Raw genomic sequence first — 24,875 nt, forward strand, 5'->3', positions numbered from 1 at the left:
CGCCTTCTTCCTCCTCCCTCATCTACCTCCTGCGGACTTCCTTCTCTCTCCAGGCTGTATGCCTTCCTTCTCTACCACCCACCAGGAAGGATTTCAGAGCCATACTTTGGGGCTTGTAGACCTTGCACAGCATCTCATGTAGCGACTCCCCTCCCCCACGCCTGCTTGAAAGGAAAGGGGGTGGGCGTGTATTGCGTGCCCATTAGGTGCCAGGCGCTTGCCCGTTTTTTTTTTTTTTTTGTCTTCTTCAATCCTCGCTTTAGTCCCATGAAGTCGTGCACTATCCCATTGGGCAGATGAAGAAACAGAGGCTTGAGGAAGTAGCTATCTTGACCAAGGCCACAAAGGTAATAACGAAGGTGTCGATCCAGGCATGTTGGACTCTAGGGCCTCAGGCCGGTTCTCTGATACCTGAATTCCTTCCCGGGCATTTCTGACCAAGGATGTTCTAGCCCCTTGAATACCTCCAATGGCATCTTACTGCCTCCCAAAGCGGTCCATTTGACCTCTGTCTGAGAGATATTGCTACTGGGGGGCCAATTTCCCAGAGCTTTTATCCCTGGGTCCCAGTTCTGCCCTCAGGGGGCCCTAAGCATCACATGTTCAGTTTTCGGCTGCCTCCAGGGGACCAGGTGGTTGTCCCCTCCCCCCCCCCCCCCACAATGGCTGCAGCAGTCACTAGCAGAAGTGTGTCTGGCCTAGGGGGTTGGAGGGTCTTCTGAAGAGCATAGTTCTGCCTGCCTCTGCCTAGCCACCTGCCTGTCGAGAGCCCGGGCATTTCCGTCTGTTTGCCTCTTTTCCCCTGGAGGCTTCCTAACCCTCCCCGCTCCTACCCTGCGACCCACCGCATGAAGTGTGGGGTATGGGTGCACCTCAGAGCACCTGGGTTTCAAGTCTCTGAACCGAGGAAGCCCTGCAACCCTGCGTGGCCACACGCCGCTTAGGAAGCCCTGCCGGTTGTCTGGGATACGCACAAGAGGGTGCTGGCGTTGGAGGCTCTGCCTTGCTAGAGCGTGGGAAGAGAAAGGAGAGACAGTGGGACCGAAGGAACCAGGGACAAATGCTTTGGGGTGGGGGCAGGGTTACAGGGGAGAAGGGCATTGAATGGTGAGGGGAACAGAGAACCGCAGGAACCACGAATTCATCCCCTTGTTTGCTTGGACACATTCACGAGCATCTGTAGCAGCTAGAGAGTTAGGTCCTTGGCAGGGACGGGGCCTGGCACACTCTGGCCCGAAGGCAGGGGACTGAACCGGATGACTGGGGAGGGCCCTCCCAGTCCGAGGAGCCTCCAGCTCAGCCTCCTGCAAGGTGGCGAGGGATGGACAGCTGGCTGCGGGGGTTGTGTTGAGTGACATCATCTTCTTCATTCCAGGAACCAGGGAGCTGTGCTCAGGCAGCCTTCCTTGGAGGGTGAGAACAGTGAGAGGCCCTGGCAAGGAAAGCTTATTAAAAAGCAGTAAGAGATTTTAGAGAGGTTCTGGAAACAACTTCCAAGAGGGTGACTCAGTGCACGCCGGGAAGTGCCTAGAGGCGGGCTCTCAGTGGGTACCTGTGGGCTCACCGCTGGGGTGCGGGGGTGGGGGGGGAGAAAACACTTGCGGTGAATGTTTAACAGTGGCTTTGGGAGTGGAGGGAGGGCCGGGGGCCGGGACGCCCTGACTGGTAACATCTGGCCTTTCTGAGATGCGCGCGTCCCCCGTGTGGCTGATTTCCAGCTGTCCCCGCGTCGAGTGGGAGCAGCATGCAGGACGCTCGGTCCACGAGACAGGTGCCGTGGAGGTAAATGACCCCCACCATGGAGGCAGTAGTGAACTGCAGTGAAATAATTCGGAAGTGAGGCGTTTTTTGAGTACCTACCTCTCTTGTCTGGATGCAATTTATTTGTAAATTTCTGGAAGTTAATTTTTAACAATGGCCGTGTTGAACGGGGCGGCGGGGGGGGGGCCTTGTACACTGTAAGGGGGCCACCCAAACGCGGGAGAGGGGGTCTCAAGTCTGGTCCCGGGTGTTCTGTGCTTTTCCGTGGAGACACCAGCAACACGAAGCCGGCTGTCTCCCTCCGCTCTGCTTCCTAGCGCTGCCTTCGGTGTCCCTCCCCAGCCTTGCCGGGGTCGAATCCTCTGCTCACCGGAACATTAGATAACTTGTGCGTCCCTGGTCACCACCAGATCCCTAGCTTGGCATCCACGGAATTTCCATGAATATGACGTCTCTTCACGAGACGCCGAGTCCCTCCTGACCCGGTTCCTCCTGAGTCTCTCCGCAGTTTTCAGGAAGTCGTGCTGCAGTCACCCTCTCTTAAGCCCCATTCTCAAGACCCCAGAGGCATGGACTCCCAGTGAATCTTCTCTGGGCTGCCATTCAACTAGCCACATCCTGCTGCCCGATGACATTTCCGTTGCTCCAGACCCGCAGACCCCCGGGGTGACTCTGGGGAGGGGTTCCTTGTTTCTCCTGCCTCCCCGGAAGCCAAGGGGTTTTGAGAATTACACAATCACTGTCTGGAGGCCGGGGACTGGTTCGAACTTTGGCCTTGTCCCTGTGCATCCCCGGGAACCCCCGCTCCCCCGAACAGCCCCTCCCCGGAACCCCCTCCCCGCCAGGAAAGCCCTGCTCTGCACCCACCCGGCCCCTCTGGAGCGATCAGCGATGTCCCATTGACTCCTGGTGTTTAATAAGCCCCCAGCCCTCAGCTTCTTCATCTGTAAAATGGACTAGTCATAGGGCTATTTTGTGTGAGTGCTTATTACGGAGGCTGGCACACCGCTGGGGCTTTGCAGCCTCCCCGCCTGCCCTTGGTATGTGACTTCCGCTGGGCCAGAGGGCGTGGGGGGCTGGGTCAGTGGGGGACCCAACACGGGGAGGGGGACGGAATGAATGAAGCCTTGGGATTGAACCTGGAGGCGACTTACCCTGTGGGGGAGGAGGTAGGGAGCCCCGAAAGCAGCCAATAGGGAAGTGGGAGGAGAGCCAGGCCGTGCCTCTGAGCTCCGGAATCCACACGCGGGTATTAATACTGACAACAATCTTCATTAGTAATAGGGTTACTAATAATAATAACAGGAAGCACCAGAAACACAAGCTCAGCAGGGTCCCAGAGTCAGGCCTGGGGACCAGCTGCCAGGATCCTCAGGGCCACCTCCCTGGACCGGGCGGGGCGTGCCCTCCTGTGCCCTTTCTTGTCTACCCACTAGCACTCAGGCCCGCGTCTGCTGCCCTCTGGGCACGGTGCCCACTGGGGCAACCCCTGGAGCGGGGACCTCGACAGCCCCTCCCAGGTGCGCAGTCCCTGCTGAGGGGTCCCCACCCAGCTGTCCCGAAGCTGAGGGGCCACCCTCCCAGCAGAGGAGTTTCTCACACGTTTTTGGGAGAATCACTTCAGTCTTGGGGCTGAGTTCCTTCAGCTCAGGACAGGTTCCACTTCCTGCCTGTCCCTGCGGACACCCCCTGGTCTGTGCCCCTCCCCCTCTCCCACTTGGACGCCACTTGAAGCGCAAGGCCCCTCCCTGTCCGACCTGCCTGAACGCGCTTCTCCGCTCAGCCAACTCGTAATCCCGCCTCCAGCCCCAGCCCCCACCTGGCCTGAGCCCCACTGCCTGCCACACTTCTGACTTCCTCCCCTCCCCTCCCCCACCCTCCCCTCCCCTTCTCCTTCCCCCTCCCTTCCCCTCCCCCTCCTCGCCCTCTCCCCTCCCCCTCTCTCTTTCCCTTTTCCTCTCTTTCTCTCCCTCTCTCCCTCCTTCCCTCCTTCCCCCACTTCTCTCCCTACTTCCCCCCAAACTCTGTCTCTGTCTCTCTCAACCTGTATCAGGTCTTCAGAGGCAGACTGATCATATCTCGTTCTATTACCCCAGGCTCTACATGCTCCCAGAGGAGGGGAGAGGATGTTTACTTTGCTATCTTTGAGCTGTCCTGGAGTGTCCTGCCACCCTCCTATCTCCATCACACTTCCACTGAGGGCAGGGCTGGATCACGTCCTTTCCCAGTATCTACTCCCTCTGAGAGCTCAGACTCTCTCCCTGGGCTGATCTTCCCTAAGATTAGTGTGACGGATAAGGACGACGCTGGATCCTTCTCCCCCAGCTTGGGTACCACCAACAGCCAATGGCTGTGATTCCCTTGGGGGTACGTGACGGAAAAAGCCCCACAAATCCCCCCAAACCCTCCTCAAGGTGAACATTGCTCGTCCGCTGATGAGCAAGTCAGGTAGGACCTGGGGAGAGTCTACTGGCGTTCCAGACCTTCCAGAACAGGGGGACGGCCACCAGGCAGCACTCTCCTGGACAGGCCACTGTGCCCCATGCCTTTGACTTCCAGGCTCGATAGGAAGCTCTTCTCTGTATGGCATGGGGTGGTGGCAAGTGGCTTCTCCTCCTTCTCCTCCTTCTTTCCTCCTCTGCCCCTTCTTTTAAAGTTTATTTCTTTACTTTGAGAGAGAGAGCGAGAGCATGAGTGTGCAGGGTAGGGACAGAGAGAGAGGCAGAGAGAGAGAATCCCAAGCAGGCTCCACGCTGTCAGCGCAGAGCCTGATGTGGGGCTCACACCCACAAACCGTGAGAACATGACCTGAGCCAAGATCTAGAATCTGACGCTTAACCGACTGAACCACCCTGGGGCCCTGGGAGGGGGCTTCTCATTCGTAGCTTATTAAGGACTTGAGGAAATACATGTTCGTGATTATCGCCATCAGAAAATTGCTTGGTCAGGAGCCTAAGCTGTTCTTGTAACGGGGTTCCTGCGGGGAAGCTGGATTCCCTCCTTTCAATGCCCATAACCCTTTCCAAGAATGTAACGCACAGTTGGAGAAGGAGAGGAGTGGGGATGGCAATGACTTCCTTCCAAGCTCTCCACCTAGCCCTCTAAAGTCGATATACCGATGGGGCACCTGGGTGGCTCAGTCGGTTGAGCGTCCGACTCCGGCCCAGGTCATGATCTCACGGTTCGTGAGTTCTAGCCCCACGTCAGGCTCTGGGCTGACAGCTCAGAGCCTGGAGCCTGCTTCGGATTCTGTGTCTCCCTCTCTCTCTGCCCCTCCCCGGCTCATAAATTAAAAAAACTTAAAAAAAAATTAAAGTCGTTACAACGATAGCACCAGACTTATGCACCAGGGCCCGACCTCACTCTGACACCCCATGCTCCCTACCTGCTCAGATGTCGAATGGGCATCTCAGACTCAGCACGCCCCTGACCTTTGCTGAGTCTCTTCTGGTACCGTCTTCCCCCACTGTCGATGGCAGCTCTGTCCCCCACTTTGCCCTCCCCCCAACACATCCAACCTGTCAGAAGTCCAGTTGGCTCTACCTTCAGAGGAGCTCCAGAGTCTGAGCCTCCTCTCCTCCTTCCAGAAGGCTCCCAGCCTGAGTTACAGCGACAGCGTCCTGGCTGGGGCCCCTGCTTCCTGCTTCCCCCGCCCCTTGCCCACCTACACGTCATTCTCAGCGGAGAGGCCAGAGTGATACGTAGACCATTCTTCTGCTCCAAATACCGAAACGGCTTCCCCTTTTGCTTGGAACCAAGGTCAAGGTCCTTACACTAATCCTCCAGACCTGTCATGGTGCCACAGGGACATACCCTACGGCCCTTCTCCCTTTGGCCCTCTCCTCTCCACCCACGCTGACTCTTGCTTCTTGAACACCACAGAGTATCAGCCCTGGCTGTCTCTCTGTCCAGAATGGCTTTCCTCCAGCCTTCCCAACGGCTAAATCCTCACCTGTTTCAAGTCTGCTCAAGTATCTCACTGAGTCTTATTTAAGGTTATGGTGCCCTTCCGCCCACACTTCTGATGGCCCTACCCCCTCTACGTTTTTCTTTAACCCATAGAATGCAGCCCCTTCTAAACATGCTAGGACAGGAGTGTATTTGTCGTGGTGATTGCTGATTGACACTCGACCCCGTGACGGGGACAGAGATCTTTGTCTTATCCGCTCGCGTACCTAAGATGCAAAAACGCCAGGCACGCAGTAGGCGCTCAATACATGTCATTTCAAAGGGTTGGCGAGGATGCGGGAAGACAGGCAAGCTTCAGCAGGGAGAGTTAACCCCCGGCCCAGGGCCCCTGAGGGGGTGGGAAGTTCATGGGAAGCAGCCCATCTCCTCCCAGGTGCCCATGAGCCCCCTTGGAGGCCCCGAAGGTGGTCTGAGCCCAACCACAGGACTACGCTGCCTGGAAGGGGGACAGCCAGGTATCGAATCTCCCACCCTGAGACTCCTGGCTTCCTCAGCGAGGGGTGGTCTGAAGAACAGTGCCTTGTTTTCCACCTGCACGCCCCCCACACCCTGCACTGACCGCGCTGTTCCCGAGTGCGTTTTGGCCATGCACTTCCTGTGTGTCAGTGGTGGGAGGGGCTACTAAACCTTCTGGGTGCTCCCGGGCTCCCTAGGGAGACTGTTAGCCTCATCCGGAAAAATGAAAGAATAATGCTCATGATGGTTGATTCGGCTTCCTGCAAGGCGGGGACACTTGGCGCTCTGAGGTCCCCGGAGGAAAGGGTCCTGGGACCCCGGGTGGCTGGGGCTGGTTTCAGAGCTTTGATCAGAGAACAAGATGGATAAAGGGCTGTGTTCTCCCTGGGAGGTGCAGGAAGAGCCTGGAAAAAGGGACAAAGTGCGTGAGTGTGTCAGGCCCTGTGATGGAAGGTGGCTGACTGCCCAGTCATTTCTTTTTTTTTTTAATTTTTTAAATGTTTATTTATTTTTGACAGAGAGAGATACAGAGCATGAGCAGGGGAGGGGCAGAGGGAGAGGCAGACACAGAATCGAAAGCAGGCTCCAGACTCTGAGCAGCCAGCACAGAGCCCGATGCGGGGCTCGAACTCACAGACCACGAGATCATGACCTGAGCCGAAGTCGGACGCTCAACCGACTGAGCCATGCTGGTGCCCCATGCCCAGTCATTTCTAACATAAGGCCTCGCAGGGCAGAGCGGCCACACTGTGTGTGTGTGTGTGTGTGTGTGTGTGTGTTGCCTGAGATGCTCGCCAGACAGGGATAGGGTGTGTGGGAATGTGCTGTTCCCTCTTCCATCCTGTAGGCTGAGGGCCCTCAATTCTTCTGCTGAAAATGTCCAGTGAGGCCTCATCCTTCCGGGACTCCAGCTTGTTCTCTGTCTCCCCTGCCTGCTGCCCCAGGCAGGACAGGAGCATTCCTCTTCTCGGTGGTGTAAGGGACCAGGAAGGAGGCCCCGATCTCACGGCAGCATTGAGGCTATGCTGGTCCCCAAGGCAAAGAGACGTTGGTGATGGGATGTTTGTGTGTCCTTCAAACTGGGTGGTTGGACAACCTCACAGGAGGCCGTGTGTGAAGGGGTAGGATGTTCACCACGGTCCGTGGTGGCCAGATGGCCTCAGCTCCAAGGGATGGGCCACAGCAGACCGCCAGTGCCCCCCTCTGTTGGCCTGAGAACACCCCCACCCCTAGGCCCTGACTCATGCTACCCCTGGCTCTCTGCCCTGCCCTGCCCTCTGCTCTCCTAGGTAACTCATTGCCCCTTCAGGAGAATCTGGGACATTTCCAGCCCAGAGTGACTCGGTAGCTAGATATTCTCTGCTTCAACCCTACTCTAGCTCTGCGGCTGAGAGCCCCATGCAGGCAGGCGCTGGCCTCCATTTTGGAAGGCTGGACCCTCCCCTCCCTACCATCCACCAAGGCTCGCCAGACTCTCCTTCCACCAGCCGGCCTGACCCTGAGGCCACTCCTCTCGATGCCCTCACTACCCCGTGGCCTTGACCTGGCTAGCGCGACTTACCTGTGTGGGACAGTGTGATGTCTGACCGTCACTCCTCTGAAGTGCCCTACCATGACACTGTCCCTTTGCTTGGAAACGCGCTCCTGAGTAGCATCGGGGGCTCCACCTGGACCACCCAGGTGGGACACAGGATGCTGCAGCAGTGGGCGTGAGGTGGGTTGCATTCGGAGGGTGTTGGGGTCAAGGACAGCCCTTCATGGCCACCCATGCAGCTCCAGCACCTCCCACCCTTGTTAGCCTCAGATGCCGAGTGTTCCAGGCTTTCCGGGGCCGGGTTGGCGGGATTCAGGCCGGGCAGAGAAGCTGACCAGGGCAGGAAGGGCAGTGCGGTGGTGCAGTGAGGGTGCGGTGGGGGGGCCCTCTGCCCTGAGGCTCTTGTAGCCCTTCCAGCCTCAAGTTTGCGTAGAAGGATCTGGAATGGAAACAGCTACCCGGCTCCAGGCATGAACCATTGTCCTGGGGCAGGGTGGGCGGGGAGTGGAGGGGAGCAGAAGAAGTGATGGCTTTTCTTCCTCAAATCATCTGCATTTAAACCATTAGCTTGCACTGTATGAAATTACCCATATGGGACCTTTTTTTTTTAACTTCTACAAATGGCCATTTTCATATGATTCAATTCAACACGCTGTTCATCCTCCAAATATTTTGTTTCTTTAAAAAATTGTTTTTAATGTTTATTTATTTTTGACAGAGAGAGAGAGAGAGAGAGAGAGAGACAACATGAGCAGGGGAGGGGCAGAGACAGAGGGAGACACAGAAACTGAAGCAGGCTCCAGGCTCCAAGCTGTCAGCACAGAGCCCGACGTGGGGCTCGAACTCACGGAGTGTGAGATCCTCGCCTGAGCTAAAGGCGGACGCTCAACTACCTGAGCCACCCAGGCGCCCCTATTTTGTTTCTTTTAAAGCCCCCTTCCCCGAAAATTCTGTCTGCGTGTCCAGTTTGGGTACATGGCACCTCCTTCCTCCTGGTTACTAAGGTCAGACGCCCCGGTGTCTTCCCTGACCCCTCCCCGCAGCCACGCTGTCCCCGTGGTCTCGATCTTGCTGCTGTCACTGCCACAGCTCACCTGCTGCTCTCCTGCTCGGTCCCTTCCCCCCAGGCCCCAGAGCGAGCTTTTAAACATGCAGGTCTGGTTGCCTTCCTTCCTTCGTAAAACTTTCCAGTGGCCTCCTTTCGCATTAGAATTAAATATTAAATCTTCCCGTGTCCGACCAGACCCTGCGTGAACTGACCTCTGCCATTCCTGCCTCCCAGAGTGCAGCTTGCTCATCACAACCTGGCCACAGGGACCTTCCTGCAGACACTCCTGGATCTTTCCAGAAGGGCTTTCGGGTGGCTCATTCCCCAGCACGGCAGGCCTTCCCCCTCAGCCGTCCCTGCGGGTCTCAGCGTGGGCTGGTCCCCGGAGTCACCCTTTGTGTCGACCTGCCCCGGCCCTACTTGGCTCCCTCGTTACTCCTGCTCACAATTTTTGGCTCTTCTCCGTAGAGCTTAACGCATTTTTTAAAAAAATTTTATTTACTTTTAAATTTGCATCCAAGTCAGCATATAGTGCGATACTCATTTCAGGAGTAGATTCCAGCGATTCATCCCCAAGTATAACCCCCAGGCTCATCCCAACAAGTGTCCTCCTTGATGACCCTCCCCCATTTAGCCCATCCCCCCACCCACCCATTTAGCTCATCCCCCCCCCCCACAACCCCCCCATCAGCCCTCAGTTTGTTCTCCATATTTAAGAGTCTCTTCTGTTCTGTCCCCCTCCCTGTTTTTATATTATTTTTGCTTCTCTTCCCTTGTGTTCATCTGTTTCGTCTCTTAAATTCCACATATGAGTGAAGTCTTCGGATATTTGTCTTTCTCTGAGTGGCTAATTTCGCTTAGCATGATACCCTCCAGTTCCATCCCCGTAGTTGCAAAGAGCTTAACACAGTTTTAATTGGAGGTTGTGTGTATTTGTTTATTGTCTGTCTCTAGACTAGACTGCAAGCTTCCTGGGTGCAGGGCCCCATCTGTCTGGCTCACGGCTGGCTGTGTTCCCAGGGTGCTACCTGCTCATTACAAGATGCGCTGCGTGGTGACTGCTGGGGACAGACTGCTCAGTCCTCCGGGAAACCAGGGGCCATTGTCCCGGTCTGATCAAGACCCACTCCCCCGTGTTCCTGTGGAGCTGTAGTGACAGCTGGTGGGGGACGCCACGGGGGGAGGTCTCAGGTTCAAGAGGTGGGTGGGAATCATGATAGAAAGAAATCCAGGGGGAGAAGTGTCCAGATTGCCCTTAACACTTGCAATGCTAAACCAAGCTAACAGTTTGTTACATAAAACACGTCCTGCCCTCCTACTTTGACAAGTACACCTTCAAAATGACCCGGAAGGCTTTTGGGGGTTTCGTAGCAGAGCTCAGTCTCCAAAGAAGACTCCCCCCTCCCCTTCTCGCCCACAACTCCGTCCCACACTGTGAAGGGCTTGCCCACCTGCGTGGCACCCTGGCTCCGTGTCTGAGCTTCGCGCTGACCCCCAAAGCTGCCTCTTAGCTGCCCTCAGGCGTAGGGGTGCCCATACAGGCACTTTGGTCCATCTTTGGGAGGGCGAGTGCAGGAAAGGGCTTGTACAAGGCCTAGGTTCCCATGTGGACAAGGGATTCCAGGATTCTGGATTGTTCTAGAAGGGTGAGAGGGAGCTCCAGGTGGACGGACCCTTGCCGGTGCAGGAGACTCACAGCAGGCTCTGCGGTACAGACCCGGGGCCGCGGCCCTCTCGCCTTGGCAGAAGGGTGACACTATCTATGCTCGTGGCCTCCGGGAATAACTGCACAGGGAGTGGAGAGGCAGACACCCTGTTGTACCTGTCCTTGCTGGACACAACCCTCGGAAGAACAAACTCTGCAGGGACCGCTGCCCAGAGTTGGCCGAGGCTCTAGCTGGTCCCTCTCGGGTGAGTCACACGCAAGAGCTCTCCATTTCCTCCTGGCTGCTGTCCCCTGGAGGGGACCCTAAGGACAACCCGCCGACCCACCGGGGATGCTGCCCTGGGAAGACCGGCCCCTGGAGACCTCTGTGCCGTAGTTCCTCCTGATGGAAGCTTCACTCCCAGCCGGAGTCTCTGTCCCTTTCGTCACTTTCTTCGGGGACCTGACTGCCCTCCTTGGGGACCGACGTCTCAGGAGCCAGGAGATGCCTTGGCGCACACGCTGGGGGCTGCATGACGGTTTACTCGCTGGCATCGGACTGCGACACCTCTATCCGGCCTCCTCTGCCTCCCGGCTGGTGCTGGGGCAAGAGGAGACCGGCAGGTGAGCGGTCGGTGTGTTCCAGATGGACCGATAGACGCACTGCCTTTCCTACTGATCCCAGTTCAGACTTCTTCTTGCCCTTGATTTTGTTAAACCGACACCCCCTCGGACAAGATGTCCCACGACTCTTCTCCGTTCCCCACAGGGAGGACCCCCGACCCCAGCTAGACCGACTGTGCCCAGTTTGTTTGCCGGGAATTTCAATCTTCAGTGAGCCACTAGGGAATAGAAAGAGAGCAGATTTATTCGACGGCGGCCCCGAGGATGCTGTGCCCATGCCTGTATCCCCGAGGCCACCTGGCTTTGTCCTTTCTGAGGCCCGGTTCCTCAGTGGTTTCTTTGGCTCTCCCAGTGCTGTAGACCGAACATTTGTGTCCCCTCCCCCCAAATTCATATGCTGAAATCCTGTTCCCAGTGTGAAGGTATTTGGAGGTGGGGCCTTCAGAAGAGACCAGGTCCTGAAGACAGGGCCCCTGGGAATGGAATTAGTGCCTTTATAGAAGGGACCCCAGAGAGCTCTCTCTCCCTTTCTGCCATGTGAGGACACGGTGGGAAGATGGCCATCCATCCGTGAGCCAGGAGGCGGGCTCTCCCCGGACACCGAATCAGCCAGCACCTTGATCTTGGACTTCCCAGCCTCCAGAACCACGAGAAATAAATTTCTGTTGTTTCTAAGCCACCTAGACTCTGGTATTCTTCTACAGCAGCCTGAACTAAGACACTGAGCTACCTACAGCTTTCTAGAAAATTCCTCCTTTTGCATTAGTTAAAACCAGAGTTGGCTTCTGTTCTTTGCCTCCAAAGAACTCTGATGCCAGGTTTTCACAATATTGTTAGATATCCTAAAGAACATGGCTATTTACTTATTTATTAAATTTTTTTAATGTTTATTTATCTGAGAGAGAGAGAGAGAGAGAGAGAGAGAGAGAGAGAGAAAGAGAGAGAGAATGAGCGGGGGAGGGGCAGAAAGAGAGGGACACACAGAATCCGAAGCAGGTTCCAGGCTCTGCGCTGTCAGCACAGAGCCCGACGCGGGCCTCGAACCCACAAACCCTGAGATCGTGACCTGAGCTGAACTCGGACGCGTAACCGACTGAGCCACCCAGGCGCCCCAAGAACATGATTTATTAAATGGCCAAATGTATCCTATTGACTTATTTGGCTGATTTCCTGCCGCTTTGTGCTTTCCTGGCTTTCCCACTGATGCCTCCCCCTGTTCATTTCTGGTACATTCCTGGGCAACAGGCCGAAAGAAGGGCGGAGGAAAGGAAGCTGGGAGAAATCTTGTTTGCAGGAAGCTGGCGTGTTTCTGACACACAAGCCGAATCGTCTCATCGGCCTCCTTCATTCCACTGTCCCCTCATTCTTCCCTTACTTTACAATTCTCGTGTGATGTGGGAAGGCTCTTATGGGTTGTGTAGGGCAGGGATGGCTAATAGGTTTCATCTTGGCTCCCAACTTCTGTTAATTGGCCCGAGTCACTTGAGCGTTGGGCTGCCTGGGGACTCAGTGGGACCAGTGTGTCATAAGTAATTATGCCCGACACGGTGCTGGAGGGCGGCGTGGAGGGAGCGCATATTTGTCATTCCCGATGTGCCGCGACTTCCCACCTGACACGAAAGGGCTCTAGTCTGTAATATCGCTCTGCGATGGGTTCTGTGCCACCGCTGTCGCCGAAACAGCTCACTTCATATTGGGCTCTCCATCTGGCAGGGAGCTTTTCCCTGGCAGTGCGGTGCAGGGGAGGGGCTGGGCCGATTCGATAACCTGAAGCTAACTCTGACTCTGTCACTGACCAATTATGTTGTTCCAAGGAGTAACCATCTCTTTGGGCCTTGGCTTTCCCCCTGAGAAATGAGAAACCTGAACTGAGAAACCACAAAGTTTCCTTCCACCTTGAAGGTCCTATTACTGGTATGAGTCACCGTCTGCCTCTCAGGGATGTGTTCCTGTGGCCTCGGCTGTACAACCTGCCTACGGGAGAGCCCTTTGAACACTTGGGGACCCCCTGAGTCTTCTGTTCTAGGCTCAGTATGACCAGTTTCTTTCGTCATTTCTCGGATGATAAGGCTTCTAGACTTTTCGCGATTTGGCTCATTCTCTTTTTGACACCCAAGTTTTCCAGTGGTTCCCTGGAAGTGTGGCTCCCAGAACTGGCTAGTTGTGCAGAGGGAGTATCTCTATTACTTACCCGTGTGCTCAGCCTGCCATTCCCCCCACACCCCCGGTAGACAGGGCCGACGCTGACCGGGGCACAGCCTGAGGGGAGTCACCCACTGAAACTTTCCCGGATCTGGGGGTGGTTGAGATGGTTGCTCTGTGTCGTCCTTTTTTGTTTTTATTTAATTTGTTTAATGTCTATCTATTTCTGAGAGAGAGAGAGAGAGAGAGAGAGAGAGAGAGAGAGAGACAGAGCACAGGCAGGGGAAGGGCAGAGAGAAAGGGAGAGAGAGAATCCCAAGCAGGCTCCACAGCGTCAGCGCAGAGCCAGAGGCAGGGCTCGAACTCACAGACCGTGAGATCACGACCTGAGCCAAAGTCGAGAGACGCTAAACCCACTGAGCCACCCAGGCGCCCCTGCGAAACTTTTTTTAAATGCGGAACTGGGCGTTCCTATCCCCACTGATGCCAAAAAACCATGTATCTCTCACACTTCTCTTCTGCCGTGCCCCCCTCTCCACTCTCTCTGGCATCGTGTCACAGGACCCGTCCACCCTAGCAGCTCTTGCTTTTGTGTTTTGCACACAAGGACAGGGACAAAGCCTCTTGCTCAAGGAAAGTTGGATGAAAACAAAGAGCGAAAAACAGAGCCGACTGGAAATAATGGTATAAAGGTTGTCGTGGGAGGAATCTGACACCCAAAAAGATGGGGGCGCTCCTGGCTACCTCAACCCCAGGGATGTGTATTCTGAAGACCACCAGGTCCCCCCTGCTGTGGCCCCAGTCGCCCCGACCCTCCCATTCCGCCCTCCCCCACTGCACCCTCCCTGGCCTCCACTAGAGTGGAGTCTTGGAAAGCACTCACCATGCCCCCACTTTCGGGCCTTTCTTTGTACCCTCTGCTCTCTGGATTACTCTTGGCCCACCCACCGCACGGTTCACCCCACTCGTCCATCTGAGAGGGGCCCCGCCTCCCCAGCACACCCTTCTCTAGCCTTTTACTCTGCTTTATCTTCTTTTTTTTTTTAAGTTTATTTATTTTGAGAGAGAAAGAGCGTGGCAGAGAGAGAGGGAGAGAGAGAGAGAGAGAATCCCTGTGCCAGCGGCGCAGAGCCTGACTCGGGGTTTGAACCCACGAACCGCGAGATCATAACGGGAACCATGAAATCAACCTCCAGACGTCTAACCGACTGAGCCACTCAGGTGCCCCGCTGCTTTATCTTCTTATTAGAGCCCATCGACCTCTGACACATACCTCCTTGCTTGTTTGTATTTCTAGAATATAAACTCCACGAAGGAAGGGCTTTGTCCGCTTCTGATTTGCCTCAGACCGTACCCAGCACGTGCCGAACCTTCAATCGATGTTTGTCCTGTGTGACCTTTAAACCATCGGTCCCGGTGCTTGTTAGCACGTGGTTCTCTCGGAAGTTCTTTGAGTTTTTCGGTGGAGGGCTGATTAGTCCACCAGCTGACAAGTGTATCGTGGGGAACGGGAGCATCCGTCTATTTGAGCGGCGTGGGCCTATTCAAAAAGGCCCCGGTGCACCGCATCACAGAACCACGGCTAAATGAGGTCACTAAGAGTTAACTCATGAAGGGAGAAATGTGGGTCCCACCCCCCATCCAGAATTTGTCTGATCTGAGGTGGGGCCTGGGAGATGGAGGGAAGAAAGTGGGGGGGATACAGTGTGTGTGTGTGTGTGTGTGTGTGTGTGTGTGTGTGTGTTTCCTCCACACAGCCACCATGGCTCCTTGCTAGTTCCTGGGCTGTCTCTTTCACATCATTTTTAGGGATGGAGGCCAGTTTTGCGTGAGAAATCAGTGACCACAGGGAATGCCTCTGGGTGGCAGGTGGGGGCAACACCCGTTTCCAGGTTGGGAGGCCATGGGCACTGTTTAGGGGGACAGGGGGAAGGTTGGGTGGGGACAAGTGGGTGCAGGAAAGGCAAGAAGACAGGTGTATCCCCGGTGACCCGCTGGGGACCACTGAGCAGAGCCGGCAGGCAGGGAAAGTCCAGAACAAGTTGAGTGGAGGAGTGGGGATGTGATGCTAGAGGCCGGCTGTGCTGACCATTCGTTGAAGGTAAAGTGACTTTCCAGCAACTGGGAGAAAGAGGGGAGATCCTGGCACAGGACTGACCTAGTGAGTGACTGAAGTTTCCCTGGGAAAATACTTCAAAACTTGCCCCGTTTCCTCACTGTGATCACAGAACATCCCCTCTAAGACACTGGATGCTCTCCAGGATCCGCAGGGACATTGACTGTTCAGGCATTCACCCCCCCTCCCCCCACTGCTGATGAACTATTGTTGTGGGCTGGATTCGTCTCTTCAAAATCCATTCGTCCAAGTGCGAACCCCCAAGATCTCACAATACGACTGTACTTGCAAATAGGACTTCAAAGAGATAATTAAAGTTAAATGAGGTCACTGGGATGGGCCCTAGTCCATTATGACTGGTGTCCTTATAAAAGAGGGAGAGACACCAGGGATACGTGCACACGTAGAGAAGAGGCCACGGAAGGACACCTAGAGAAGGAAGGCATCTGCAAGCCAAGGAGAGAGGCCTCACAAGAAACCAAAGCTGCCTACACCTCGGTCTTGTGCTTTTAGCCTCCAAGGCTACGAGAAAGTGAATTTCCGTTCTTTAAGCCCGGCCGATTCTGTGAGATCTTGTTACGGCGGCCCTAGCAGACCGATGCAAGTATTAATTGGCACCAAAGAATTGCATCCAGTCTGGGTCCCGGACCCTGAAAGATATTAGACATTTGAACTAACAGAGAAACTCTGAATCGCCCATTTCCAGCTCTGGCCCCAGCCCCACCCCTGTAGTTTGAGACCCCGATGTCCCCTGATGACCAAGGCCTTATCATGAGATCTAGATAGAGATAGACAAAGGTGAAGGAGGGGGTGCTCTGTGATCTTGCCCCGAGCAGAGCCAGGACACGCAAGGAGCGGGGGGTGGGGGGCGGGCGGAGAAGGAGGGGACGTGGAAGGTTGTGCCAGTGTTTTCCGTGTGGTGGCTCCCGGCGCAAGAGCTTCCCAGGCTGCTCCTGGAGGTGGGACAGGAGTGTCACCAGAGGCATGAGGACCATGGTCGTTTCCAGACACCAGCTATGGCCCAGAGCATCGTGTACTTCCTGATGGTCCAGGCAACAGTTTATATCCTCCTTGTTTGCAGACCCTACACAAGGGGGTTCTCCGTCTCTGGAGCCCCTCTGTCGGTACAGATGTCCTTCTGCTTTTTCCCTGGCAAAGAGACCAGAAAGGTTACCTTCCAACATCTGCCCTCTCAGTTTGGAATCTTAGCTTGGCCCGAAGCCATCCCGGACAGCCTGGGGTGGACATCCCCATGAAGCCCAGGTCAGTGGGGTGTTTCTGTCAGGGGCAGGGCATCCTGGGGTCGAGGCAGGGGCTGTGCCGGAGGGATGGCTCAGAACCCAGCCCCACCTCTGACTTTCCCCTTTTCTCTTCCCCTGGAGAAGGAGGACTTATCAGCTCCCGGCCAGACAGGGAGCATTTCCTAGGAATGGTGGGCAAGCACGGGGCTGGTGTTCATTTAGACTTGCACTCAACAGAACTTTATCCCTACGAGCGCTGTTCCGGGGACCATCGCTAGATATCTGGTGGCAAGTCAGCCTTTGCCTTTAAGGGGTTGAGAAGTCAGTGGGAGAGTGAGTGCAACGAGGGCTGGGAGCAACGGAGATTAAAGGAAGAACACCAGCCGCGCCTGGGCTGGGGGAGCAGGCCAGGAAGGCCTCCGGGAGCAGGTGCACCTTGGAGACTGTGGAGGACATAGTCACACCAAGAAGGGGGATTGGGTGGGAAGCCATGGAAAGTGCGTTCCAGACAGAGAGAACGGCCGGCACGAAGGCCTGAAGAGGCAGGCAAGAGGAGCGGTCATTTTCAGAAGTGCAAGAGACACTTCGCCTTGTTCAATCTGATTGGAGACCAGGGGATGTGGTGAGAGTCAGGACCTGATGTGAGAATGGGAAGGAGGACAGGCCATGTGAAGCCTAAAACGGAAGAGGTCCAACCTTGCCTTCCTTCCCAGTAGGTCCTCCTCCTCCAAAGACATCTGGCATCTGGAGGGCTCCTACCTGAGTAGCAGGGGTGCCAGACAGAGAGGAGACCAGCCAGGGTCAGGAGCAGGGCCACGGGCACCACCACCAGCACCATGTCTTTGTAGGAGGTCTTTCCTGGGGCTGGACACGGAGGGGGCAGGGTCAGAGGGGGGCTGGAGGCTTCACAATCCCTTAACCACTGACCCCTGGCCCTTGGCAGACCTGCCTCGTGATGGCAGCTCTCCCAAGGGGTGACGGTGGCCACGTCCCGGCTGACAGGGTTGGAGACAGTGCAGGAATAGGCCACACTCTTGTCTCCTGGTCCCAGCGAAACCTTCAGCACCTGTCCGTCCGTGAAGAGGCTGCTTGGCTCAATACCAAAGTCAGTGGTCCCCTCCCGTCGCCAGCTATAGGTTATGTCACTGATGTTGGGGGCCCAACAGGACAGGAGCACCTGGCAGGTCTTGGGGGGCTGAGCGTCCCCTGACACAGCGATGAATACTTGCACCACGGGCCTGGGCACTGCATCTAGGCAAGAACAGAAGAGCAGGCACGGGTTACAGTGATGCTGGGCAGGGCCCAGAGCGCCAGCCCCGGGATCCATGCAGGGTTGGAGGTCACCTCTGACCAGGCGCCGCACTCTTGCTGCAGAGCCTAGTCTGGTTTCCCGTTGTCCAGGACAGAAGCTGAGTTCCTTAGTCTGGGAGTCGAGACCCTTCAGGAGATAGTCAATGCCAACCTCTCCAGTTGTAGCCTCCTGCCGGTCTGACTCACCTGCCCTAATGAATTTCCAGTTCTCCGGAGCACGGCGCCCTTCCGCGTCTCTCATGCTCTCATATGGGTCACCTGCGCACGTGTGCCTTTCTCTTCTCTTCCTCCTAGGGAACTCCTACCAATCCTTCAAGACCCAGCTCGGGCACGTTGCTTACTGCTCCGATTGTGAAGCCTTCCCTCACATTCCAGGCTCCGAACTCTCCAAGAACTCGGGCTGTCCCTTGTCATAGCACTTTCTTCATGATATATCAGCCAGAGAGATGGTCGGCAGATATTGAGTCAGGCAAGAAAACAGACACATTCCTGGACTATTCGAGCTTACAGTTTGGTGGAGAAGACAAGTGATTGAATGACTAAGAAAATAATTACAAGGCTGCGACCCCCTATGAAGGAGACCCCGGCAGGGGGCTGGGGGTTCTGTTTTGTTATCTTCATAACCTTAGCCCTCTAGGTGCACGGACACCTGGACCACTGCGCAAATTGGAGTCCTGGCATCCTAGACTGTGGCTTCCCTTTCCTGTGTAGCTTGATGAGTAAATCCTGAGTCTCTGTGGCAATGGGGGCCAGCGGGAGAGCATTCTAGTGACGACGGGAGGGCTCAGTCTCTGACAGTATTCCGAAGTCAAGCCGAGTAAAACCTCATTAATGCCAGCTCAATCTGGGGGGATTTGTGAGATGGAAAAGGAAAGATTTGCTGGGCACACTAATAGTATAAACAAGGATTACCGCACGCGCGCGCGTGTGTGTGTGTGTGTGTGTGCGTGCGCGCGCGTGTGGTGGATATTTACATCACTTAAGAGGACAAGCTGCTTCCAAACACGATCAGGCACAGTAGAAACACCCATTGACATTTCTAGTAACCGATCTGCTAATTCAAATCATTCTTATCTATTGTCAAAGCAGAGCTCCCAAGGACGGCTGCTTGGCAGCTTTGTGCAATTAGTTCTAATCACGCTATGTATTTGGTAGCAATAAAACAGCAATTTCCTTAAAATCTGTAATTCAGATGCTGAGAACAAGGCATTTTAGAGCTTAGTGGTGTGGGTGCCGCATGTATTATCACATTCAATGTCCTCATTTCACATGTGCAGCAGCTGAGACTTAGAATAGGAAGAGGCTCCAGGGCTGCCTGTGTGGTTGTGGAGGTTATTCACTGCACAAGGGAATGGGGCTGAGGGGATAACAGGTGAGGGTGGGGCTGCCTAAATCCAGCCCCCCCCCCTCTGCTTGCCAAGCTGGGCAGCTGGGTTCAGGGCTGCGCGCATTCGGGACGCCCATCTAACCGCACACTGGCACCCCCAGGAGCTCACCCAAGGGCAGCCAGCCAGCTGTCTTTGGGTTGGTTCGTGGGGGGCTCTCTCTCCTTCCCCGTTTACGACTGCCCTTCTCTCCGTCACCGTCTTCTTCCTCCCAGGTGTCGCTCGTGCTTTTCGTTCTTAAAGTCGGGCTTTGCTCTCCCCACTACTCTACCAAATGTCTGAGGTTTTACTGAAATAGTGGTTGGGGGCAACCCACCCACCTTTTCCGAGCCATTAGGCAGATGAATGAGAGCTCAAAGGCCACTGTTTTTTTTTTTTTTTTGATCGGCAGGAATACAGTGCAGGTGGGGGCAGTAGATGCAGAAGTAGAGGTTCTGATGGTGGCAGAGGTGATGTGGCAGGAGGCAGAGGGAGTAGGGGGGAAGCCGCTGGAAAGCAGGGCCCACCTAGTCCGCAGTGAAGTCAGCCGCCCCAGCTGAGGTGCCAAATGCAGCCGCCTGAACGACCTTGGCGGGCCTCGGGGAGCGGGAGGCCCACCCGGCTGAGCCCCGCCACCCACAGATCATGAGAAATTAACAGCGTTGTTTTCAGGTTTGGGGACGGTTCGCTCTGCGACAGTGAATAACGGAGAGAACCTGTGACGGTTATACGTCGGAAAATCTCTAAACACGGCGAAAAGAACTCTCGAAAGCAGGGTCACGTAAAAATTCCACACCGTATGATAAAAACCATCGCGTCGTGGTCTGATGGGCCGTACTTTTTTCCCTTGTAGGAGTTTGTCAGGTAATGGCACATCCTGTGAGCTTAGAAGTTTGCAGTGCGGGCCCAGCGCCCTCTCAGATGTTTTCCCAGATGCGCTCTATTTCCCCCTTTGCAGGCGCCTCGTGTGACATTGCTCACGACGCCCATTTTCTAAGGGAGAAAGGTGAGCGCCAGGGAGGCTTAGCCTTGTGTCCTTGGCCACCCAGCCAAGAAGAGGCCGCTCTTGGAGTTCAGGCGAGGACCGCGGGGTGGCAAAGCCAGGCGGCCCCAGCCAGGAGCTCACCTGGGAGCACCAGAGGAACTTTCTCAGCTGTGCCGTGGGGACAGCTGTGCCCTGCGTCAGCCGGGAGGTCAGAGGCCAGAGGTCCCCTGGAACCCTGTCCTCCCCAGCTCCCAGGACGCAGGATGCCTTTCTAGTGTCAGGGGTACTCACCGTGCACCTTGAGCTGCAGGATCTGGGTCCGGGCCCGACCTCCCGTGTCCACCAGCAGCACAGAGAAGTTGCCGCTGTCTCCCGACTCCAGCGGCTGGAGCGCCAGGCTCAGGTTCTTGTGCAGCTGGGCTCGGCCCAGGAAGCGGGAGTGGTAGAGAGTCTCCGGGGCGCCCCGGAAAAACGTGGCCACGAGCTCCTCCGAAGGCCAGAGCGATCTCCAGATGGCCTCTCGGACTTGGAAGCCAGGGGGGCATTCTGCCGCCAGCAGCACGGAGCCCCCGACCTGGCCGTGCACTTGGGCACCATGGACGGCGGCGGGAAGGAGGGCTGAAAGGACGGAGCCCATCAGTCTGCCGGCCCCACAGCTCCTCGCCTCTCTCCCCCTGCTCCTCCCGCACCCCGCCAAGCTGCCGTGAAGCAAGCACATTAGGGCCCCTCTCCCCACGCTCCCGCCACCCACGCTGAGCAGGTGCACCGTGCCAGGGACCGGGAATAAAACCGTAAGGGAGAGAATCCCTTACGCTCACAGAGGAAGTCAGACTCCAAGCGAATGATTAAAATATAGTAAGCACCACGATGGGGAGAAAGGGAGGCTCCGGGAGAACCCAGGGAGGGTGAATGGTCTTGAGGGGCTCAGAGGGGAAATGGCTAAGCTGAGCCCAGAAGGGGGAGCGGGGATCAGCCAGGCCTAGGAGAAGAGGGCTGTCTGGAGCCGGGAAGTGTCTCAGGCAGAGGGAAGGATGGCGGAGGGTAGGAAGGCCCGGCCAGCAGGCGAGCAGGAGGGCAGGGTGCAGGGGAACTGAAACCGGTTCTCTGCAGGGGGGAGTCAGAAACCGTACTGCGGGTCCGTGGCGGGAGCCAGCCGGGGCCTGAAAGCAGCGTCTGGTTTTATCTTTAGAGCCGTGGGAGGCCTTGCGCAGGGTTTAAGTAAGAGAGTAACAGGATGAAACTCTGGTTCGAAAGACCATGGGGGGGGGGGGCGGGGAATGTGCCGGAAGCTTCGGGGGCGGGCTGCTGCTGTTTTTCCACCTGCAGTGAGTGAACTCCTGCTGCAGGGGGGTGGGCAGCGGCGATGGGGAGAAGTGGGAGGGGTGGAGAGGGATTCAGGTGTGCAATCAGTGAGGCCTGAGCCTAGTTGTGGTCCGGGGAGCCAAGGAGGGGGAGTCACGGATGCCAGGGACCCGAGGGCGCCGGTCTCTGCCCTCAGGAGCTGGCGGAGGTGAGAGGCCGAGGTGGAGTGATGCCTCTGCGGGAGGTACCCCTGAGCCCTTTGCTGGCCGATCGCTGCTCATCCGGACCCACTGCCTCCCCTGAACCCCCCCTCCCGTCAGGGCAACATCCACCCTGCTTCTCTGTGCGCCCAGCACCCTGGGGCGCCCTGTTCCTCTGCTGCGATTGCCCATAGATGAGTCAGGCGCCTGCCGCGAGACGGCGAGCTCCTCTTGTCCTCTTCGTACCCCCTGCCCGCCACTGTTCAGAAACTCAACTCGCCGTACTGGGTGGATGATGGGATTCCCGGGGGACTCACCTGGCGCCTGGCACAGGGGGCACCCGGCACAGGGGGCACCCGGGGTGCGGGGCACAACACGGCCCGTAGAGAACGCACCCAAGCGCCGGGCGTCTGCTTGAGGAGTCGTGTTCTGGGGGCGACGCTCGGCCGGCCCCCTGCCCCCTCTCGCTGCCCTCCCCGGCCCTAGGCATCGGGCCCGGTCACAGAGGCTACAGTGTTAATGCGGACTGGAGCCCTAACACGCGTACTGGGCGTGCAGAGTGGTGCTGGCTCCCAGTCGAGGCTCCTAGGCCTCCCGCAGGCTGATGGAAAGATGTGCTTCTTTGTGAGAGTCTGCTCTGCCCTGTCTTCCTCTACGAGAATTCCCTCCCCCTTCTCACAACCGTCTCTGTCCGAACCACTGGTACCAGCAGCCTAAGTTTTAACGGCCCTGGACCACAGGACGTGTCTCACGGACGCGGATGCTTCTAGAGCAGCCAGCACGTCCCATCCAGGACCCTGCATCTCTGGCTCCCTCTGGCTTTTCAAGGTCGCCTGAGCACCTGCTTCCGCCTTCCCTGGCCCTCCTCGGCCCCTGGGTCCTTGCTTGGGATGAGGCCCCTGCCCGGAAGGCTGGTGAGGGGTCCTGGTCACGCACCTGCCCCACTTACCTTCCCAGAGAAGCAGACTCCACAGGGACCACGTGGCCATCCTTCTCCAGAGAGGCCAGCAAGCTCTTTCCACAACCCCAATCCAGAACATCCTGGGTCAAGTGGATACCCAGAGGGAGCTGTGGTCCTTCTGGGAAGTCCCATGTTCAGAAGGAGGAATCTTGACTCAGAACAAGATGGCCCGAAAGTGAAAATATCCAGAGGAAAGTGGAAGTTGGCCGTCGGCCTAGCTGGACTTTCTCAGGAGCGGATTCTTGTAAGTCAGCCTCTTTCACGTGCCCGTGGTTGGCCAATGCCATTGTCAGTGGCAGGCGCCCCAACACAAGCCCACGTCTTCCTGTGGGACCCGCCGGCCCTCGCTGCATCCCACTGGCCCCCTGGCTGGCCGCCTTTCCTGCCGCAGCCACAGAGAGGCCTCCAGATCCCAATTCCCTCTGTTACTTCTCTAAAATTCTTCCGCACCTCCCCCCGCCCTCAAAATAAAGACGAAACTCTCGGCCTGGTGTGCAAGACTCTCCTAAGTTCGACTCCGGCACGCTCGTCCGAGCTGGCCTCCCCGGCCCAGCCTGCTCTCTGGCCATCCCAAGCCAGGAGTGCTCCTCCTGGGAGCACCCTCTCCAGCCCGGTGCTGGCTCCTCCAGTGGGCGCCCTGCTCCCTTCGCCCCTCCGGGCCGGGCAGGCTGCAGCCAGTGGGCTCCCACCTGAGCAGACGGAGTGAGGGACCTCCTCTCCCGAGCCCAGTGCCGGCCGGGTCTCTGCCATGACCCTTGGCACGCTGTCCTGTGATGGCTTTCTTGTCTCCACGCGCTGTTTGCCGGCGAGGTCTTCACCCGTTCGTGTCTGTGTTCCCCTTGGCGCTCGGCACACCGTGGGCGTTTAATAAACACTTGGAAAGGAGCGCACAAATCCTGCACACGGTCACAGGCCTCCTCCGCGAGGGTCTCATTGCCGCCTGTCAGGCGTGGGGCCGAGGTCAGCCCCGTGCGGAGGTCATGAGTGCGAGCTGGGACGGGAGCCTCGCCCTTGGGAGCCCGGGCCACGTTGCCAGAGCTGTGTCTCCCCCGCCCTGGGTCTCTTCGCGCTTCCGGTTATGTGGCCGCTTCAGCCTGGGGAGGCTTTTCGGGAAGACGAGGGGAGTCCCCGCGTCCCGAGCGTGGCTCCCCGTGTCTGGTCCCGCAGAACTCCTGGCCTCTGCTAGGGACCCGACCAGGAACGAGGCAGCCATGGTGTTGGGACAGCAAGAGGATAGGTTTCCTGCCTTCCAGGTGCTCACAAGCCAAGTGTCCTGGCTTGGATATGCCCAGGACGAAGGTCGGCCGTGCCACAGGCACGGCTCTGTGCCATGGGCAGCACGGCTTCTCCGTGCAGAGGGTGCGGTGGGGAAGAGGCGTCCGTGGATGCGGGCAGGGGACGCTTCCCTAGAAGGTGGGCTTTGAGCCGCACCTTGAACATAGGCACGATTTGGGTAGGCGGAGAAAAGGGATGAGCCAGAGGCCGGAAAAGAAGATCCAAGTGGATAAGGCCAGGCAGGGGGAGCTCCAGGACGATGAAGGAGGGCAGGGAGGGGAGGAGCCCCTCAGGGCTGGCGTGGGTGGGGCTGGAAAAGGAGGTCGAGGGTCAGATCGCTTGACTACTGGCTCTTAGGCATCAGGTTGTGGTTCTGGGAGCAGCGGCTCTCAACCTCGCTGGGCTCAAATGCTTGGAGACTCTGGTTCAGTGGGGGCTGGGCCAGGACCCGGGAATCTAGTGGAACCAGCCTGTGTTCCAGGAGATTCTGCAGCTGGTGGGCCGAGGGAAGGCTCCGAGGGAAGGGGTGCGGCCCCTTCTGAGCTGAGGGCGCCTGGCTGGTGGAAGGACCGCACGCAGGGCAGGCGGGCAGAGAAAGAAGAGGCAGGGAAGCCTGGGTGGCAGCCGTTGGGATGGTCCTGGCTGGACTAGAACGGAAGCCCCCAGAGCAGAGAGGAAGGGACAGGGCAGAGCTGGGACAGAACTCGGAAGCCACCTGGCTTTGGGGCAGAGAGGCCAGGGGAGGGGACTCACTCATGACCCCATTGCGAATTCCATCCTTCTTCATCAGGGGTTTATTGAGCACCTAGTTACGTGCCAGGTGCCGGGAACACAGACATGGAAGGCGTGGCCCTGCCCTCGAGGAGTCTGCAGTCTGGAGGAGGGGATGGGCTGTGTCACCTGATAATGACAGTCAGCCTGGTAAGGGTGGCTTGCCAGGG

At 57.0% G+C, this 24,875-nt stretch overlaps 1 protein-coding gene across 1 annotated transcript; it reads right to left on the reverse strand.

The window, feature by feature from the left end:
- Positions 1-14,453: 14,453 nt before the first annotated feature.
- On the reverse strand, positions 14,454-23,111 carry SLAMF8 (SLAM family member 8). The gene is made up of 5 exons (XM_003999659.5): positions 22,648-23,111; positions 20,488-20,814; positions 17,482-17,787; positions 17,296-17,400; positions 14,454-16,444 (listed from the first exon to the last, which is right to left on the reverse strand). Exons 1-5 carry the CDS (start codon positions 22,736-22,738, stop codon positions 16,380-16,382), a joined length of 894 nt encoding a protein of 297 aa, XP_003999708.2. The 5' UTR covers positions 22,739-23,111; the 3' UTR covers positions 14,454-16,379.
- Positions 23,112-24,875: the final 1,764 nt, after the last annotated feature.

Source organism: Felis catus, chromosome F1 (genome assembly GCF_018350175.1).
Source record: "Felis catus isolate Fca126 chromosome F1, F.catus_Fca126_mat1.0, whole genome shotgun sequence".
Classification (NCBI taxonomy): Eukaryota; Metazoa; Chordata; class Mammalia; order Carnivora; family Felidae; genus Felis; species Felis catus.

Coding starts and splice junctions, on each gene's coding strand:
- SLAMF8 (XM_003999659.5), bottom strand. CDS start 22,738: ATGTTCTGGATTGGGGTTGTGGAAAGAGCTTGCTGGCCTCTCTGGAGA. Junction 20,815..22,647: donor GAGTCTGCTTCTCTGGGAAG/GTAAGTGGGGCA, acceptor CCGTCCTTTCAG/CCCTCCTTCCCGCCGCCGTC. Junction 16,445..17,295: donor CTGGCACCCCTGCTACTCAG/GTAGGAGCCCTC, acceptor TCTCTTTGCCAG/GGAAAAAGCAGAAGGACATC.